The sequence below is a fragment of the Pantherophis guttatus genome, chromosome 8, assembly GCF_059756535.1.
Source record: "Pantherophis guttatus breed Tessera chromosome 8, ASM5975653v1, whole genome shotgun sequence".
Classification (NCBI taxonomy): domain Eukaryota; kingdom Metazoa; phylum Chordata; class Lepidosauria; order Squamata; family Colubridae; genus Pantherophis; species Pantherophis guttatus.
Window position 1 is genome coordinate 49,172,566 of NC_142070.1, and position 19,392 is coordinate 49,191,957.

Sequence of the window (19,392 nt, forward strand, 5' to 3'; positions counted from 1 at the left end):
TGTACTATATGTCCTTGAAAGAAGATTAATATTGTATCATTCCAGATATTCTTCTCACTAAACTGGCTCAGCTAGCTGTGCCTGACCACACTTGTAAATGGATAATAAGCTTTCTAAGAGATAGGAAGCAACAGGTGAAGCTAAGCAAAATCACATCAGATACCAGTACAATTAGCACAGGTGCTCCCCCAGGGTTGTGCGCCCTTTCCATTATTCTTTTCTCTCTATACCAACAACTACATCTCAAACGATCGATATGTTAAAGTACTGAAGTTTACAGATGATATAACAGTGATTAGTCTCATTCAAGACAACGATGAATCTGCATACAGACCAATGGTGGGATTCAGCTGGTTCTGTCCGGATCACACGAAGTAGCAGTGACTGCAGGATGCTTTGCCCACCTGCCCTGATGTAATGCGCGACTACTGTGTACTCACATTTGTGAACTGATAGGGAAGATAAGTGAATCCCATCTCTGATACAGATGAGCAGTTGAACAACTGGCCCTGTGGTGCAGCCAGAACAATCTTGAACTGAACATACTCAAAACTAGATATGATAGGAGATTTTAGGAGAAGCCCTTCTAGTCTACCTTACAATACTAGACAACACAGTATCAACGGTAGAGACCTTCAAGTTTTTAGGTTCTATAACATCTCAGGATTTAAAATGGACATCTAACATAAAAAATATCATTAAAAAAGCACCGCAAAGAATTCTGAGAACTCCTGCGCCAACTCAGAAAACTCAGATTGCCCAAGGACTGCTGATACAGTTCTGTACAGTTCTACAAAAGAATTATTGAGTAATTTGCGCCTCTATAACTGTATCAGTTCTGCCAAGTTCACCTTTGCGCCTTATAGGCATCCTGCCATCAAAGGCTAGAAGCGGGGGGAGGGGGGAGGCTAGATGGGCAATAAAGAGGTGTGTGTACATGATGGGAAATAGGGAGGGGGGAATGATAGGTGAAAAGACCAGAGAAGCTCAGAACCAGTTTGTACCAGCATCCAAGGACAGGCACCTGAGAAAGAATGTGGATTTCCCCAAAATATCTCAGCATTCTCAAAACAGTTCGGGTGAGTTGCTAAAGATGGACTGGTCATGGGGGGGGGAGTGCTGGGATGAAGGGAAACCTTTCTGTATCTTTTGAGCACAGGAAACCCAGATCTAGCATGACTTGACTACAGCCAACATCTTCTAGTAAAACAACATTTTGCTTCAACCAAATGAAGTTGAGGATCTTAATTTCCTAAGGAAGCAGATAATCAGATTGGGATAGGTCTGACAGTCTGGTTGAGGGCTGTGAAAATATCTACAGACTGTCATCTCCTGGATATAACCTGTTTCAACTTGTTCCTCAAGATGTTGATATGGCATTGTGTGCCAAAACAACTAGACACAAGGGCAGATTTTTCCCCCTGCCATCACTCTGCTAAATAACTAATTCCCACAATATTGTCTTATGCCCTGGGATGTCAAGTCACCTACTAGGGCTGTATTACTATTATCCTTCTCATCTTTTTCCTTAGCTTCTTATAACTATAACTTTGTTGTTTATATCTCATAATTCATCTTGATTGTTTTTATGATGTATGTTGATTGCTTATTTAGTATCCTATAACTATCATTGAGTATTGTATCTTATGATTTATGGTTATTGTATTTTATTATTATGATCATGATTTATCACTTGTTGCTTGTATGTACACTGAGACCTTATGCACCAGAAGCAAATTCCTTCTGTGTCCAATCACACTTGGCCAATAAAGAATTCTATTCTATTTGTTTACAACTTCTAAGAAAAGTAAGTAGATGTGAATGATCGGAGACTGTTATATACAAGGCTTACAAGAATGTATATGAATTGCAGTGTTTCTGAGGAATATTAATGGAAAATGCTAGCCTATTAGAGAAAATGAGTTATAAAATTAATATTAACCATTACACTTTGTTATTGCAGCATTTCTACTCTAAAGATGATAATTTATGGGCAGCTCATATTGCAATGACACTACTATCCATTAACTCTTTTTTTCCTGGGTATGTCAGTTCTGTCCTTATCTTTATATATACCGGAAGAATTACACATTTAAAAATTAATCTCAAATCTGTATTTGTAGTTTGCCTTTACAGATTAACAAAATCTGCTACTTATATTGCACAAAGAGATGCCTAATTTAAATATATTAAGAAAAGAGGAAGGGAACCCCCCCCCATAGACTATGCAGGCTGAGTATTATTTTTGTCTTGTCTTTGTGATTCCTTTTTTCACTATGAATGAGGCCATAGCGCTGGCTATAGTAAATCACTTATTAGTTTTGAAGACATCAAGTTGATTTTACATATAATATTGTGGGGCCTGACAAATATATACCTCCGTAACTTCCAGTAAATAATGCTGTCTATGAAACCTGGATTCCAGTTATATAAACTTTATAGTTTTTAATTTTAAATTCACCTTTTCCTATCCTTAAAATAGAGGGTTGGTAACCCAGAGTCACCATGAAGGTATTAGCTTAATTTCTTTTTACAGTTTTGCAGTGAGTATCAGCTGCCTGTCTGGATTTGTCTGCTATTCTTCATCTCCAGACCATCTCTCTGGGAATAGCCTCCTTTTCCACCAGGATGGATTTGATTTAAATCGAGTCGATTTAAATCATGATTTAAATCACTAGTAAAAAGACTTGATTTAAATCAACTCGATTTAAATCATAATTTTTAAAGAGCAACTGTCATCTCTGCTACTCCTTTGACCCGCTGTTGACTCACCGATAGTCCCAGTGTTGCAGAATATACAGCCTCATGCTACATAACTAAGCTCCATTTTATGCTGAATAAACTAAATTATTTATGTATCTTAAATAGAAAACTATCTTACGATAGATTTTTACCCCAAGTTTTTATTAAAATAAATTCAATAAAAATCAAAAAAATCTGATTTAAATAAAAAAAATCAGATTTAAATTAAAAAAATCCGATTTTTTTGATTTTTTTAAAAAAATCATTGATTTTTATCCACCCAGTTTTCCACTCATGTATGGGAGCTTAAGTGTGTTGGTGTGAGATAAAATGTTCAAGAACAACGGAAATGTATAGAGAGAAAATTACTACTTCCATGTGGTCCTTTATTATTGCAAAGTTGCTTCTTCTGGCTGAGGCTTAGTGTATTATCAATCATGACTGACTCCCCCTCCCCAAATTGGTGACATTTCATAGAAAAATGTTTACTAGAAGATGAGGAGCCATAGGACATTTCTGCAGAAAGATTCTGTGCCAGTCTGAAAGTAGCTTTCAATCTCTGATCACCACAGGATGAGAAGTTATTTCTGACCTGCAACATACTTAAAATCACAGCAAAACAAATATTTTATTTTGCCGATCCTTTGAAATGCTGAGATAATAGACACTCCATTATCCCTTTTAGGAGGAACAAGTGCTTAATTCTGTCCCATGGCTTCTAAAATTAAGGCAGAAATGCCTTTTTAAAATTTCTCTTTAGGAAACTCCAATCTCTCTAAACAATTTTTTTAAATCTCTGAACAATTACTTGGCCTTTTTATTTATTTACTATCCCAGCTTCATTAATTTTATAAACAAGACAAGTGGCAAACATACCTAACATTCTTTCTTCCTCCTGCTTTCCCACCACAACATCCATGTGAGGTGAATTGGATAGAGAGAGACTGAGTGGCCCAAAGTAACCCAGCCAGCTTTCATGCCTAAGGCAGACCTAGAACTCCCTGTCTCCAAGTTAAAACACTGAGTTTGGATTGTACTCCTCTTTCCTACCACAGCAACAAATAACTTTGGTCAGAACTATTGTGAAAAACACCCAGTCCAAAAATACCTATGGCTTCATATCTTACATAGACTTTTAAATAAAAACAGAAGCTCATAGAAACTATCCAGGATTTTTTTTTAATTTTTTTTTTTGTAAATGGGTGAGCAAATAGAAATATGAATGTGTGGAGAAAACATGGCTACACTAACATTTTTATCCTCTTATTTGGATTTTGGGTAGGGAGAGTTTTGTTATTCTGAAGCAGCAACAACTCAGTGAGTGAAGTACTATTTGAATGCCTGTTTTGGCACTCCTGTTGGCATCTTTAGGGTTTATAATATCTTTGCCTATTCTGATAATATTGAGATTGCCAGAGTTGAAGACAACTAGGGCTTGATTTAAATTTATGAAAATGACATCCATAAGGAAGCAGCACCATGGAAGATAGAGCAGAAATGCAAACCAAAGTAGGCAAGGAATTGGTAAGAGAATACTTATCCCCAATGCTTCTTTTTTCTCCCTTATCTTTGCTCACTTCTCTTCCCCCACTTCCTCCCCACTGCCTATTTACTTTTATATTTTGTATGCTATAATATTTTATAACTCAATAAAAATGTTAAATTAGATAATACTTATCCCCTTGGACGAGTCCAGATAACTGAGACCAGGTGATTTACATCCCAGGCTACTGAAGAAGTTGTCAGATGTGATCTTGGATCCACTGAAAAAAAATATTTCAGAGCTCTTGGAGTATGGGGGGGACTGCCAGGGGACTAGAAAAGGGTTGGTGTGGTTTCAAACTTCAAAAAGGGCAAAAAAATAATGTGGATCCATGAAACTACAGACCAATCAGCTTGATAGCAATATCTAGAGAAATCCTGGAAAAGATAATCAAGCAGCAACTTTGTGAGCATCTATAAATGAACAAGATGATTACTGGAAGCCAGCATGGGTTTGTAAGAAGCAGGTCATGCCAAACAAATCTTATTGCCTTTTCTGATAAGGTGTGTGTTATGTCTAGCAGGGTTTAGTTATAGTTGTAGTGTTGTTATTGGATGAAACCGATGACGTCATCAGCACGGAAGATTCTTTTGTTAGCCATTGGCTAGAGCAGTTGAGCTATTCATATATAAGAGCTGTCAACTGCCATTTTCTAGCTGAGCAGTTACAGTTACAGTTACAGTTACAGTTACAGTTACATGGTGAAGCAATAAAGAGTTACAGTTACAATCGTGAGTGCCTCAATATATATTGCAACAATATAACACTGGCGACGAAGGTGGGATATTCCTGAGGTGAATTGAGAGCAGAAGCAGCATTAAAAGAGTGTGAGTCACCCAATACACAAACCACCAATCCACGAAATGGCTCCTCCAACTTTCGCCCCATACAACGCTGCTGCTGAGACGTGGGATGCGTACGAAGAGAGGTTTGAATGTTTTTTAGAAGCCAACGATTTTACTGACCTCTCAAGCAGTAAGAAAAGGGCTCATTTTTAAAATGCTTGTGGCCCTGAGGTATTTGCTACTGCCCGAGCGTTACTTGCTCCCCAGCCTGTGCATATTACTTCCTGGGAAGTTTTGAGGCAGAAATTGAGGGCTCACTATGCTCCAACTCCGTCTCGTATAGCCCGTAGGTTTAATTTAAGGCAAATACTACAAGAGGAAGGGGAGCCTGTCAACCATTATGTCGCCCGTCTGCGTACAGCCACCATCGACTGCGAGTTCCGGGATTTAGAGGACGCTTTGGTCGAACAGTTGGTTTGTGGGGTACGCGACATAAACTTACAGAAGCGTTTGTTAGCGAAAAAAACCCTAGATCTTCAAATGGCCATGGAAGAGGCTCAGGCGGCGGAGATGTCATAAATCCGCCGCGGACATCCGTAAGTGCCATCCCTCTGCTAATCAAGCCACGGCTGTCCATAGTGAGGAAGTTGTTTCTGAAGACGATGAAGAAGAGCCGGAAGTCAGTCGTATTAAGACGTTTACTGAAAAAGGTGGGCGGCCAACCGGGAAAAAACCTCCTCCATCCTCCTGCCTCAGCTGTGGCGATCAGCACCCCCGAACAACTTGCCGGTTCCGTTCAGTGACATGTCGACGTTGCGGCAAACTTGGCCACCTCGCACGTGTCTGCCGCTCGGGTCGCCAGAGGCAATCTACGTTTCGACCAAAAGGTGCTGCAGTCATCAGTGAAGACTGTTTTGCGATATTCCGCGGCCGGCGGGTCACTGAACTAACGACCCACCGTGACTCCACTACACGTTCAAACAAGCTTTTCCTTACTGTGAAGATTGAAGGTGTTCCTTGCAGGATGGAAGTCGACACCGGCTCATCTAAATCCATTGTCTCCTGGACCACCATCAAAGAAATGATGCCTAGCCTGCAGAAAAATCAGCTTCACCCCAGCCCTGTTAATCTTAGAGATTATCAGGGAAACCGGATTCCAATTATTGGGCACGGTCGTTTCCTAGTTGAATATGATAGTTTCACTGGCCGCCTCCCCTTAATCGTGGTGGATGGCTCCCTTCCTAGTCTGTTAGGCTTAGATTGGTTTGGATCCTTTGGCCTTGCCATCACAGGCATCCACTCAACATCATCAGAGAGCGATTTTGATATGTTGGCTAGTGAATTCAAAGATGTGTTCAACGATGCTCTGGGTAAATATGTGGGTTCCCCAATTTCACTGAACTTAGACCCGAACGTTGCCCCCTATTAGGCTCAAACCCCGGAGAGTACCTTTGGCCCTCCGTCCAAAAGTAGAAGCCGAGTTAGATAAGTTGATTGCCCAGGGAGTTTTAGAACCCACTGACCATTCCCGGTGGGAAACCCCAATAGTCATTCCTATCAAGCCGGACGGGTCGGTCCGCATCTGCGCGGATTTTAAAAGTACGTTGAACTGGGCATTACAAGCTAACCCCTATCCTGTTCCAGTAGTCCAACACTTGCTCCACTCCCTGGGTTCAGGCTCCATTTTTGCTAAGCTTGATCTAGCTCAAGCATATCAGCAGCTTCCGGTGGATGAGGCCTCAGCTGAAGCCCAAACGATTGTAACCCACCGGGGAGCTTTTAAGTGCAAACGGCTTCAATTCGGTATTAGCATAGCCCCGGGGTTATTTCAAAATTTAATGGAGTGCCTCCTACAAGGACTTCCCGGGGTAGTCCCATATTTTGATGACGTGCTCATCTCCGCGTCTTCGCGGGATGAGCTCATTGGCCGTGTTAGGGCCGTCCTTCTACGCTTCAGGAAGGCCGGCCTAAAATTGAAGAAATCTAAATGTTTTATTGGTGTGCCACAGGTTGAATTTTTGGGGTATTTAATTGACGCCACAGGTATCCACCCTACTCCCTCAAAGGTGGCAGCTATAAAAAACGCTGCTGTTCCAACGTGCAAAGCTGACCTGCAAGCTTTACTGGGGCTCCTCAATTTTTATAGCGTATTTTTACCCCATAAAGCCACCTTGGCGGAGCCTCTTCACCGTTTATTGGACAAAAATACGCCATGGTCCTGGGGCGAGGCTGAAAACCGTTCTTTCCGGGCTGTCCAAGACCTACTAACATCCTCTGCTGTCCTGGTACAATATAGTTCTCACCTTCCTCTGGTAATAACAGCGGATGCATCCCCTTTTGGCATCGGTGCCGTCCTTAGCCATAGGTTTCCAAATGGAATAGAAGCACCTATTGCCTATTATTCCCGTACTCTTTCCTCCACGGAACGCAAGTATAGTCAATTAGACAGGGAGGCCCTAGCTGCAGTGGCTTCTGTAAAGAAGTTCCACGATTATATTTATGGCCGCCATTTTGATTTGGTCACTGACCATAAGCCTCTTCTGGGGCTCTTAGCTGGGGACCGTCAGACTCCTTTGATACTTTCCCCCAGGATGTCCCGTTGGACTGAGTTTTTAGCGGCTTATAATTACACCTTAAGATACCGCCCGGGTAAGGAGATCGCGCATGCTGATGCGTTGAGCCGCTGTCCGTTGCCCTTGCCCGTGGAGGATCCTGCACCGACCTCTTCTGTCCTCCTTGTAGAGGAGCTGCCCATTCCATTATCTGCAACCGACGTTGCCGCCCACTCGGCAGTTGACCCTTTGTTAGCACAGGTGCTCGACTGGGTGGCAAGGGGGTGGCCATTAGGACAAGTGGCCGAGCAGTTCAAGCCGTTCCGGCTCAGGCAGCACGAACTTTCTGTCCTCTGGGGTTGCCTGTTGTGGGGTCATAGGGTCGTTATTCCCCCAAAATTGCGTAACTCTATTTTGGAGTGTTTACACGAAGCCCACCCTGGTATAATCAGGATGAAGGGGCTTAGCCAAAGTTATGTGTGGTGGCCAGGGATCGACCAGGATATAACAGATTGGGTAGCCAAATGCCAAACTTGTCAGCTGTCGAGGCCAGCAGCACCATCTGTCCCTCCCAGGGAGTGGGAATTCCCGAGGGCTCCATGGTCGCGGGTCCATCTGGATTTTGCTGGCCCCTTTATGGGCCGCCAGTTCCTTATTGTGGTGGACGCATATTCAAGGTGGGTCGAGGTAGAAATAATGCCATCCATCACATCAGAGGCCGTCATACGTGTTTTAAATAAATTATTTGCTACACATGGCCTTCCGGATGTTCTAGTGTCCGATAATGGCCCACAACTGACATCCGCCCCATTTCAAATGTTCCTGGCCAGTTTAGGAATCCGCCATGCCCAGATTGCCCCTTATTGTCCCTCCAGTAATGGTTTGGCAGAAAGGGCTGTGAGGTCAACTAAAGAAGCGCTGGCAAGACTAGGACCAAGGGGGTGGCAAGAAAGGGTTTCCACATATTTGCTTTCTCAGCATACAACACCTTGTTCAAGCACTAATCGAAGTCCTGCTGAGATGCTGATGGGCCGCCGATTACGAACAACACTTGACCGTCTGCATCCTTTATACAACTCAGACCGGCCTACAACAGGCTATTTGCCACCTAGGGTGTTTAAAGAGGGGGACCAGGTTTTTGCGCGAAACTATGGGGGTGATCCCTGTTGGTTGCCGGGACAGATTATACAAGTAACGGGTCCCTGTTCTTACAGGGTCCTGCTCGTTGATGGCAGAACCTGGCGGAGACATGTGGACCAGTTACGGAAACGTGTGTTCGAAAAAAACCCGGCAGAGGCTGTGAGTCCGTCACCTACAACAACGCTAAGTTCCATGCCAGGTCCAACGTTAAGTTCACAAGCAAATGAAAACTTAACGCGGGGCGTCGCAAGGAGCCAGCAGTGCCTGAGATTACCTTACCTGAGATAGAGTCCGAGGCTGGGAAGTCTGTTACAGGGAACAATCCGTCAATTGTACCGTTATCTTCTCCATCCATGCTGGAATCAGCTGCACCTGTTATCGAACCTGAACTACGACGGTCCGGACGAACACGCAGGCGCCCGGCGTACCTTAACGATTACACTTGCGTGATCCAGGAGGGGAGGGGTGTTATGTCTAGCAGGGTTTAGTTATAGTTGTAGTGTTGTTATTGGATGAAACCGATGACATCATCAGCACGGAAGATTCTTTTGTTAGCCATTGGCTAGAGCAGTTGAGCTATTCATATATAAGAGCTGTCAACTGCCATTTTCTAGCTGAGCAGTTACAGTTACAGTTACAGTTACAGTTACATGGTGAAGCAATAAAGAGTTACAGTTACAATCGTGAGTGCCTCAATATATATTGCAACAATATAACAGTGTGGATCAAGCAAGATGCTGTGGATATAGCCTAGTTAGACTTCAGTAAGGCATTTCATAAAGTAGACCACAACTTTATTTGGTAAAATAGAATAACATGGAATAGATAGTACCATCACCATATGGATATGCAGTTGGCTGACTTGCCACACTCAGCAAGTGGTCCTCAATGACACTACATTTACATGGAAGTATCCAATGGGGTATCTCAAGGTTCTATTTTGGGCCCAGGGCTCTTCAATATCTTCATAAATGATATAGATAAGGGGATTGAAGGGGCACTCATCAAATTTGCAGATGATACCAAGCTAGAAGGAATTGCTAACACTTTGCAAGATAGACTCAAGATTCAGAAGGATCTTCAGAGACTTGGGCCCAAGATGCAGTTCAATGGTGAGAAAAATAGGGTCCTGCACATAGGCAGAAAAAGTGAAACACACAAGTACAGAATAGGCAGTAGCGGGCTTAACATTAATGCCTGTGAGAGAGATCTAGGTGTCTTAGTGGACCACTACTTAAGTATGAACCAGCAATGTGCTGTAGCTGCCAAAAAAGAGAGAAGCCAATGCAGTCCTAGCCTGGATCAACAGAGAAATAGATCGTGAGAAGTGATAATACCATTCTAAATTGCATTAGTAAGACCATAGTTGGAATACTGCAACCAGTTCCAGTCACCACAATATAAAAAAGATGCTGAGGCCCTAAAAAGAGTGCAGAGGAAAGCAAAAAACATATAAGGAGTCTGGAGACTAATCTGTGTGAGAAATGTCTAAGGAACTTGGTATGGTTAGCTTAATGAATAGAAGGCTTAGGGCTGACATGATAGCTGTTTTCCAGTACTTAGGGCTGACAGAGAGAAGAGTGGGTCAGTTTATTCTCCAAAGCACTTGAGAAGCTTGAGTGTTTTTTTTTAATGGAAACTCATCAACCTGGAACGAATAAAAAATTTCTTGACAGTAAGAACAAATAGTCAGTGGAACAGATGGCTTCCTGGAGTTGTGGGTGCTCCATCACTGGAGGTTTTTATGAAAAAATTGGACAATTATTTGTCTGGGATGGAATAAGGACTGAGGGTTGAACTAGAAGACCTCCAAGGTCCCTTCTGGACATATGATTCTAAGAAAATATAACAACTAGTATTTTTAAAATACACAGGTATTTTAAAGATATAACTACAAGAAAGCTGGTGAAACATGTAATATTATTAGATAAAGTGGTAGACTAGACTACAGAAGTTGTATACTTGTGTACTCTACAGAGGCAATCCTGCAATTCTAGACAACTTTCATTGCACAAGCAAACTAAATCAAAGTCAAAGATTAACTATCCTTTAGGCAATATCAGAATATAAAAATGTATGGTTTTTACAGTGTATCTACAATAAAAAGAATTGTAAATAGTCACAATTCACTAATGCTGACTTTCTAAATAGTTTAGCATGTATGAAGTGTGTTAGTTTGCAAATCTTTTTAACCCTTCCAGGAGTAGTTCAACCAGAAGGCTGATATGAAGTAATTTTTTATTTTTTGCTGCTTTTAGCTTCTCCTTTTGTGTTTCTTTTCTCTTTGTGAGACTTGTATGAATGAAAGAGAAGGAAGGGATGCTGGCTCAGAGTCTAGAGGTTTTAATGGTCTACATGGGTAGAAACCAATTGTGATTCGATCTAGCAAATAGAATTGTTATAGTCACCCCCCTCACTCCCCAGGTCGGGAGAGTGGACATCTCTGACCTTGGATAGCATCACATCCTCCTGCACACATCTGATGCAAAATTTGGAGGTTATCTTGGACTCATGGCTCATTCTGGAAGAGCGGGTGGCAGCCTTGACTGTGGATCTGTTGTAGAAACCACTTTGTACCCATTCCTGGGGTAGGAGGCCTTCCTTACAGTGCCTTAGTTACTTCCCGTTTGGATTACTGCAATGTGCTTTACATGAGTTATCTCTTTGAAAGCCCTATATGGGACAGTGCATTATTGGAATGATCTCGCTGCTTATCCTCCTAGGTTAGATAAGATGGATGCACTCTAGGACTCCTCCCTTAAATGTTGCCTTGTGATGGAATCTTGGAGGCAGGGTTTCAGGATAGCTATCCAATGCTTTCCCACTCCAGCTTCCCACTGGAGAACAAAGATATCCCTACCATTTTAGTCTTCTGTAGGGTTATGAAGACCTGACTCTTCCCCAAAGCATTGGACTAGAATGCTGGACGAGGCAACTGAGTTGTGATGATGATTGGTCTCTTGTTGGGGCCAGGGAAGTTATATTTTAACTATGTTTTATGGTTTGTTATTAGCTGTCTAGTCATTGTATGATGTAGGCCAGTAAATGATAGTAATAAGTAATAATGAAAAATTGTACTTAAATCTACTTAAATAATATGTGATCTGGTTGCTGTACTCAGGCCCCTGGGAAAGCTCTAAGATCTCTCAATCTTTTAAAAGACAAAAAAGTACCTATCACACAATTTACAAAAGATGGTTTAGTAACATGGATCCATACTATCTTGGTAGATCCATATTTTGAAATGTTTTGGAAAAATAAATGCTATCTTTCATATTCTATATGTTATTCACTACTTTCATTTACATTTCAGATGATTCAGGGTTTCTTTTTTAACTAATGCTTTTTTGAAATAAGACTGGAATCTCTTGAGATCACTGTGGTAATGTGGTATTAACGTATTCAGCAATATTCCTAGGCAACCCTTGGGCTAGCTTTTCTTTTTCAAGTGTATTCTTAAAGTTTGGCTTAATTTTGTTTTTTTTTTATGTGTTCTGAAAAATTGTAATAATTTTCTCTTTGTGTCTATCTATTTGTCTATCTTTTAATATTTAATTTTTTTATTGGTATTGATTTCAGAATATGGTTTATTATATTACAGACATATGAAAATATACAAGTAAAAATAAAGCAAAGTGGCTTTGTATGGGAAGTCAATTCATCCTACAGCTTTCATCATTTTATTTGATAGAAAAGTAGATAGTCCCCATCTACTTTTCCCCAAAAGTTTAGGTTTTTGTGCTTCACTTAATAATTCATCAAAACTTGCAGGAAACATTTTTTAAAAAGATAGGTAGCATTTTGTTCCTGATACTTTGTCTTGAAACGAAAATATGTCAGGAAATTCTTGAGGAAGTAACAGTTTGGCCTAGTACTTAAGGCACCAGGCTAGAAACTAGGAGGCTGGGAACTCTATCTAGTTGTAATCTTAGCCATTAAGGCTGACTGGGTGACTTGAGACAGTTGTTTTCTCTCTCTCAGCCCATGACATCTTGTTCAGGCAACAAGTTGGTTGATCAATCCATCTCACAACCAATGGATCAACACTCAAACAATGTTAGAAAGAAAGAAAAATTTCTAGAGGAAGTAGTACTTACAGTTAAACAGGACTTCAGATATGTAACTTCTTTTAAGATATACGTATAGTTAAGAATTAATATAATGGAACAATCAGATCCCTCTAGTTTATTATTAAAAGAATATATCTTGGTTGATTTTGTGATTTAGTCAAAAGTATTGATGGAGATAGAACTATAATATTTAAACATGCAGTTTAGGTCTATGTATTCTGATTGTAGACCACTGTGTCAGTATGCCAATTCTGTGACACTTTTGCATCAAGACTTACTAATATGGTTGATTGATTCTGCACAGTATCTGGCTGTTATCAGTACTTGGATGAAGATGAAATGGTTACAGTTCATTTCAGACAAGAATTAGGCTGTACTGGAAAGTTCAGTGAACTAAATAATTGAACTGAATAGGCAAGTTTTGAGCATTTCTTTTAATTTCTGCACTCCCTCCTCTGCCTCATTTAAATGAAAGTTTATTTAATTGTTGTGGTATAATGCATTTTAATACATTTGAAATAAGATTATTATTATTTTTTGCTTTCAGCAAGATGGTATCTTTGATTTATAGTTGTGTGTAGCAGCCTTGTACAATATTTCTTCATGTTTTATGTCCCATGGGTTTGCAACCCATTCTCTCCCCAGAATGTCAATACTCTGCACTATTTATACTCAAGAAAAACTATATAAGAAGAAGCCAAAGAGCAGTTGCTACCCTAGTATCTCTTTTGTTTCTTATCCCTAATTTGCAGATGGGAAAGAAACATCAGTTTCTTTTCTTAGTCATCCCCCTTAGGAAGGGAAACTGGTGTAGAGAAGCAACAAGTATCTTCACTGTCTTACCTCTGTAAATTAAAACTCTGGTTGCACATATTTTCATGAACCAATACCTGCCAATGTGGGGTTATCATTATTTGTGCTTGAATTCACAGGGTTGAAATTACATAGAATGGATATTGGTTAGAAGAAAATGTATATTCACTTTGACTGTATTTATCTGCAGTTCCCAGCATTCATACTTCAATTTAGTGCAGTGCCACCATATGTTTACTACTTATACAGTAGCCACAACAAAGTAGAAAGTAAATTATGAAATTTTAGATCTTTCTGAGATAGACTATTAGACTGATATTCATATTTCCATTATGAGGGTTTGAGATAACCCTCATAATGCTAGAATAGTATTTACTTTCATGACAAGCAAGCAAGAAAAAAAACCTGTTCCATGGCCAAATGCCATATTGTAACCTGCCTTTCCATTCTGTCAATGCATCACTATGCTCTTATTTGTCTCTCCCTGGTAACTATCATAGTGCATTGAATGTTGTAGAACTAATCACAGTTAGCTCCTTTATACTTTAACTGAAGTAATTTGAAGATGATCTATGTCTATGAGATACAGGCTTGTAAAGATAAATTCACTATTTATTTAGTACTGAATTTAATTTGGTGTCAAATCTCATTATAGAAGTGTACTCACAGAAACATGAACAATTCTATAGAAAGCTAGTGATATAATCTTCTTTGCTCCCCATAAGAAAGAACATAAAAAGCTTATGGTATAAACCACTTTTTAATATATTAAAACAGGTCCTTACTATGTTTTTGAAATGTTTTTCATAAGAAGATATAATGCTCCCTAATAAATAGAAATAGTAGAATAGAAATTGAAATATAGAGTGGGTACCTATCATAGGTTTTCCCTGTGATAGAACATCAGAGTAATTCTGTTACTCAATGACATACGGTACAGAAATGCAAATTACTTCCAAACTGCAGTATTCCATCAATTTGCATTCAAAATCCAATTTCAGAGTCTTTCAAAGGAGTGGCTGTCCCCATAAGATACTTAACCTCTGTATTTCCTCCATAGTTCATACCATCATAGCTCCTTTTCTTACAACATATTGAAGTAAGCCCTATTTTACCAATGAAGTAACTACCATTCCAAGGATATCCCATTTATTTGTATCATGTAAGAAGTATTTGATAATGGGAAGCATATTTAACTCACAAATTAGATTTTTCACATCTAGACTATGTTTGGAAACTACTTGGGAATGAATAATTTATTTTAAAACATATTGGTCAAATGTTTAACAAATCAAGACTAGAATTGTGTTCAGTAGCAAGGGTATATTTGTTTGTGAATGCACATACAAAAATCTCTCTAAAATATTTTGCAATCTTTTAGAATAGAGCTTTATATTTAAAACTATTTTATTTTAAATGGGTAATAGAGCACTGTTAATGAAAATTAGTATTCAGTATTAATAGTGTGGAAGAAATAAGCATTGCAGTATTGCAGCATCTAAAGCTACAGGCATTTGGGCTTTCCCATTTTGGTAGCAAATAGGGGGAATTATAGGTTCCCAGTTCCTTCATGTTAGGGAGACACCCCTCCATCTGTTCACAGTGCAGCCTTTTTCCAATTTAAAGCACAGATTTCAATGCAAGCATCAATTTATTTCCCTGTTTTATATGCAAAGTGAGCCTTATGAATCGCAGCATTACTGCTACCGGGACCCCAACCAAATTCTCCCCTCCCCAAATTCACAGGCTTTTCGTTTGAATACCTGCTTACAGTGGTGTACAATGGACAGCTTTGAGAAGAAAAATTGATAATCTTCATGGAAGAGTAATTTGAATGAAATTACACTTGACAGCCTGTCTCCAAGCAAGCAAGGAGAGTGAGAGGAGCCTTTGCTAAGCTCTAAAGGCTTGCCTAAAATCGGTGCACTTGGAGCTTCCCGGGGAAAATAAATTCACAGCTTCCTCAACATAGGAGGGAAGCTTTTGACTCAACCTGTGCCACAGTTTTTAGTGAAGAAAGGTAGCCATGGAAGAAAATATGGAAGAGGGACAGACACAAAAAGGTATTGTGATAGCTGTTTGAGCTCTGTTTTTTAATGAGTCGCGTAATATTTCTCCATTTGCTCTTGCTATTCCTGCCTTAATGTGTAAATTGTGCATAGATGATGAGGAAGATGCTTTTTTCTTCCATTTGTGGTTTATGCAACAAGATAGATGGTTAACATTTTGCCAGATTGCTTTCAACATTTACAGGCTGAAGGAATTTACAACACCATCTTATATATAAAATAATTCATGTGGTGAGCATTTTAATCTGTACTGTTTCCCAGACCAGTCTTTGTTAACCTTCATTTATTTCGTGTTTTCACGCTTGTCTAGCTGGGTCAAGGGATCCCAGGGTGAATTAAGAGAGAGCCACTCACACACACATTTGTAGTTAGCTGCATTTGGAATCCAACAAAGTGACCATTATTTACACCTCTGAATGGGTTTCCTTTCTAGGATAAACAAAGAGTCTACATATATTTGGTAAATTTCTGGTAGAGCTGTCTTAATTTCTTTCCCTCCCTCTCTCCTTTCCTTTCACTGTCTGTTGAGAAGGCTTTGTTATATGGTGAAAAAAACGTTGTAAATGCTGAAAGATTGCAGGTTGACGATTTTCCCTCCATTGGATTATGCACAATGAATCTTTTTGTTCCTGAATAAAATAGTCTGCTGACTGTGTTCCCGTATTATTTTGTGTGCAATTTCTCATGAGCATTGTATGTAGCTGAAATGTGCCACCATTTACATGGCATACTATGCTTATTGCTTTGTATATCAGGTGATAATTCTGCATTTTTCTCTGTTTAATTCTCCCTACCCCCATCCCCTTCATAATCTTGTGCTATTACATCAGTGCATTTTGTGTTGCCTGGGCATTGTGGGATTCCTTAGATATACTAAAGAACACATTTGGAATATCCAATGCACTAGTAATAGGAACATATTTAAGCCCAATATGATTTGGTTTAGCAACATAACAGATATTATAACCCATTTCAGAAGATTGCTTTAGGAACTACTTAAAACAGCTCAGTATTTCAGAACCCTAATATAACAGTGGCTTCCATGTTTTGATTTTTAGGTCCATGTTAGTCTTCTTGCTGCATGTAGATGTCATGATTTTCCTTTACAGTTGACCCACTAAGATTGCATTTATTCTTTCACTGTTTACCTACTCTCTGACCAGTGTATTGCCCCTATATAAAAATCGTCATTTCTTTCAGCAATGTGATTTTTTTGTGCGTTTTTGTGTTTCCAAGCGTCAAATGTTTTTCAAAATCTATTTGTAATTCTAAAGCATAAACATATGCAATTATGTTTTTTTTTAATTTTAAAATTTGATAGCAACATGTGTACATGAAATTTCATGAAAAATCAGAAACAGAACATAGTGTATGGGTATTTGTGTGGGTAGTAAATGCCATTTTCTGAGATCATTCTGTTAGATTGTAAAATATATGCATGTTTTTCTACCCAATATTACAATTACTGATTCTTCATATGAAAACATATTCCGAACATGTAATATAAAAGTAGTATAAATCCCAATTGGGAATATTCTTAGGGGGAGCAGACCCTGAAAATATTTACGATTAACAAGACATATACCAAGTAATGGCTGTTATAGACAAAGATAAGTCCTTATTCAGATGATAGATAATTGAAATAATCAATTGTTATTTTGCATGCTGTGTTTGATACTGGGATGCCTCAGTTAAGACTTTTCCCACACAAAATTTGCCATGCGTGAAAGCCTTTTTCTCTGTACATAAGCCCAGCTGTGGTCACAGACATTGGAAGAATACTTTTGTTTTTGTTTTAGCTGGACAGCAGGGAAAGATGACCATTAATCTAGCATTGTTTAAAGAGCAGCTTCGGAAAATTAGGAACATAAACATTATGATCTGAACTGGGAAGGTGTTCCTATGGCAAACACAGGCTATGAAGCTCTGGAATCTAAAAATAATCCTTTGCCTCAGAAGAGGCAATAATCTTGAACCCTTGTGTCTGTAAGAAATTCTTATATCAGCATGTACAAGATATATTCATCATTTTTTAGCCTGCATGGTATTTTTTGTGGTTTGACTATAGCTCATTTTGTTGTTTTCCATAGAAGCACTGCTATTGATGAGAGAACCATAAAGACTGTCAAAAAATGCTTCCATAATCACTGAAATTATTTGTTTTCTCCCTTCTTCTTGCAAACCAGTTCAATTATATATGGCATCACTGTGAAATCCTCCATTCTTTACATCATCAGAATGTTTTGAACTTCCCCTTCATAAGACAGCAAACTGCTATCAAGCTGCTATCAGCATGCGCGCGCGCGCACACACACACACACACACACACACACATTTATACTTTACAGGTGAGACAGATGCCTCTCTATTTCTTCAATAATATTTAATCATTGGGTCCATTGCCTGTAGAAAATATCAGTTTAAAATGGTGATATGGTAGAGGAGAACTTCATTATCCATAGTTCCATTACACATGGTGTCATTTTCTGGGCTTTTTTAAAAAAAATCAGTTCAGACATCAGTTGCAGTTCAGACATTCTTGAGTTTTCCTATTTTTTTTGTTATATTATACATATTCAAAATGATAGATCATTTTACACTTGTAAAATGATAATTATGTTGAAAGGTTCATTATTTGTGTTCTCATTATTTGCTGATGTAAGGCAGGAAATGAACCTCTGTAAATAATAATAATAAGGATCAAGGCCACTAAAATTCTAATATGGGCGTGAGTGGGACACACATACTCATATATACACCTTTAAGCAGTGGCATAAGTATATACTTATTCAACCAACAATTTGACTGAATCATAATCCAGATTCTAAATTAACCATTACTATGAACTCATTTGGTTGGGTCAATCTATCATATGGGGAATAATCATTCAGATATTCTTTATAAAGCATGATAATACAAGATAGCTAAATTCCAACTAATCAATGCAAGTGCTGCAAAAAATATTAAATGATACAAGTATTCTTTTCTAAAGGTCTTTTATTGCATGAATTAATTACTTTGGAATTTGGAGCTTCAAGCTCGAATCAATAGGCAAAAGTCATTTAAGAACAATATTTGTTTTCTTGTATGCTATTTTTTGTATGAAAAATGAAATTATTCAAATATTCTAGTAAGTAATTACTTTTACATTTATCCATCCAGAATGAACAATATCAAAGCTAATATCTAAATTGTCTAAATTTACAGGTCTTTCAGGGAAGAATGATGCTACAGTTTATCTAACCCAATGTTCTAGATTATCTCCAATTCACATCATTACACATTTCTTCTTCTTCTGGGGACAATATAAATGAGGGAAACCAGTTTCACCTTTCCTTGTTCCCTGAATCAGTCTGGTATTCTTCAGATATACTGGTGCTCTCCAGATGGAAAAAGGCTTTCATATGCAAACTGTCATCTGAGGGCCAATAGCTTGACGACGACTGTTTTAGGTATAGTAGGAAGTAGGATTGTATAGATCACATGGCAATCAAACAGTTGCAAGATTTTTTTTTTAAAAAGACACCTGTTGCAGACAGATGCAGTGTTCACATTCTTCCAAAGATCTCTTGGAAATCTGATCTGAAGTTGCTGCATAACTTTAGCAGAAAAAGTCATTGGGTAGAATTCTGATTGCATAATCTAATTTGTACACTTAGTCATGAGTGAATATTGATG

At 38.9% G+C, this 19,392-nt stretch overlaps 1 protein-coding gene across 4 annotated transcripts in view; it reads left to right on the forward strand.

The window, feature by feature from the left end:
• GPM6A (glycoprotein M6A) overlaps positions 1 to 19,392 on the forward strand; it is a 218,035-nt gene that overhangs the window by 88,753 nt on the left and 109,890 nt on the right. The window contains exon 1 of one of the 4 annotated variants that reach the window (XM_087874847.1): positions 15,238 to 15,708. The exons of 2 other annotated variants lie outside the window; for them this stretch is intronic. In XM_087874847.1, coding sequence (XP_087730973.1) covers positions 15,672 to 15,708 — 37 coding nt within the window. In that variant the 5' untranslated portion in view covers positions 15,238 to 15,671. Of the gene's footprint in view, positions 1 to 15,237; positions 15,709 to 19,392 lie in introns of those variants that run through there. One more of the 4 variants, XM_087874849.1, reaches the window with a different exon arrangement.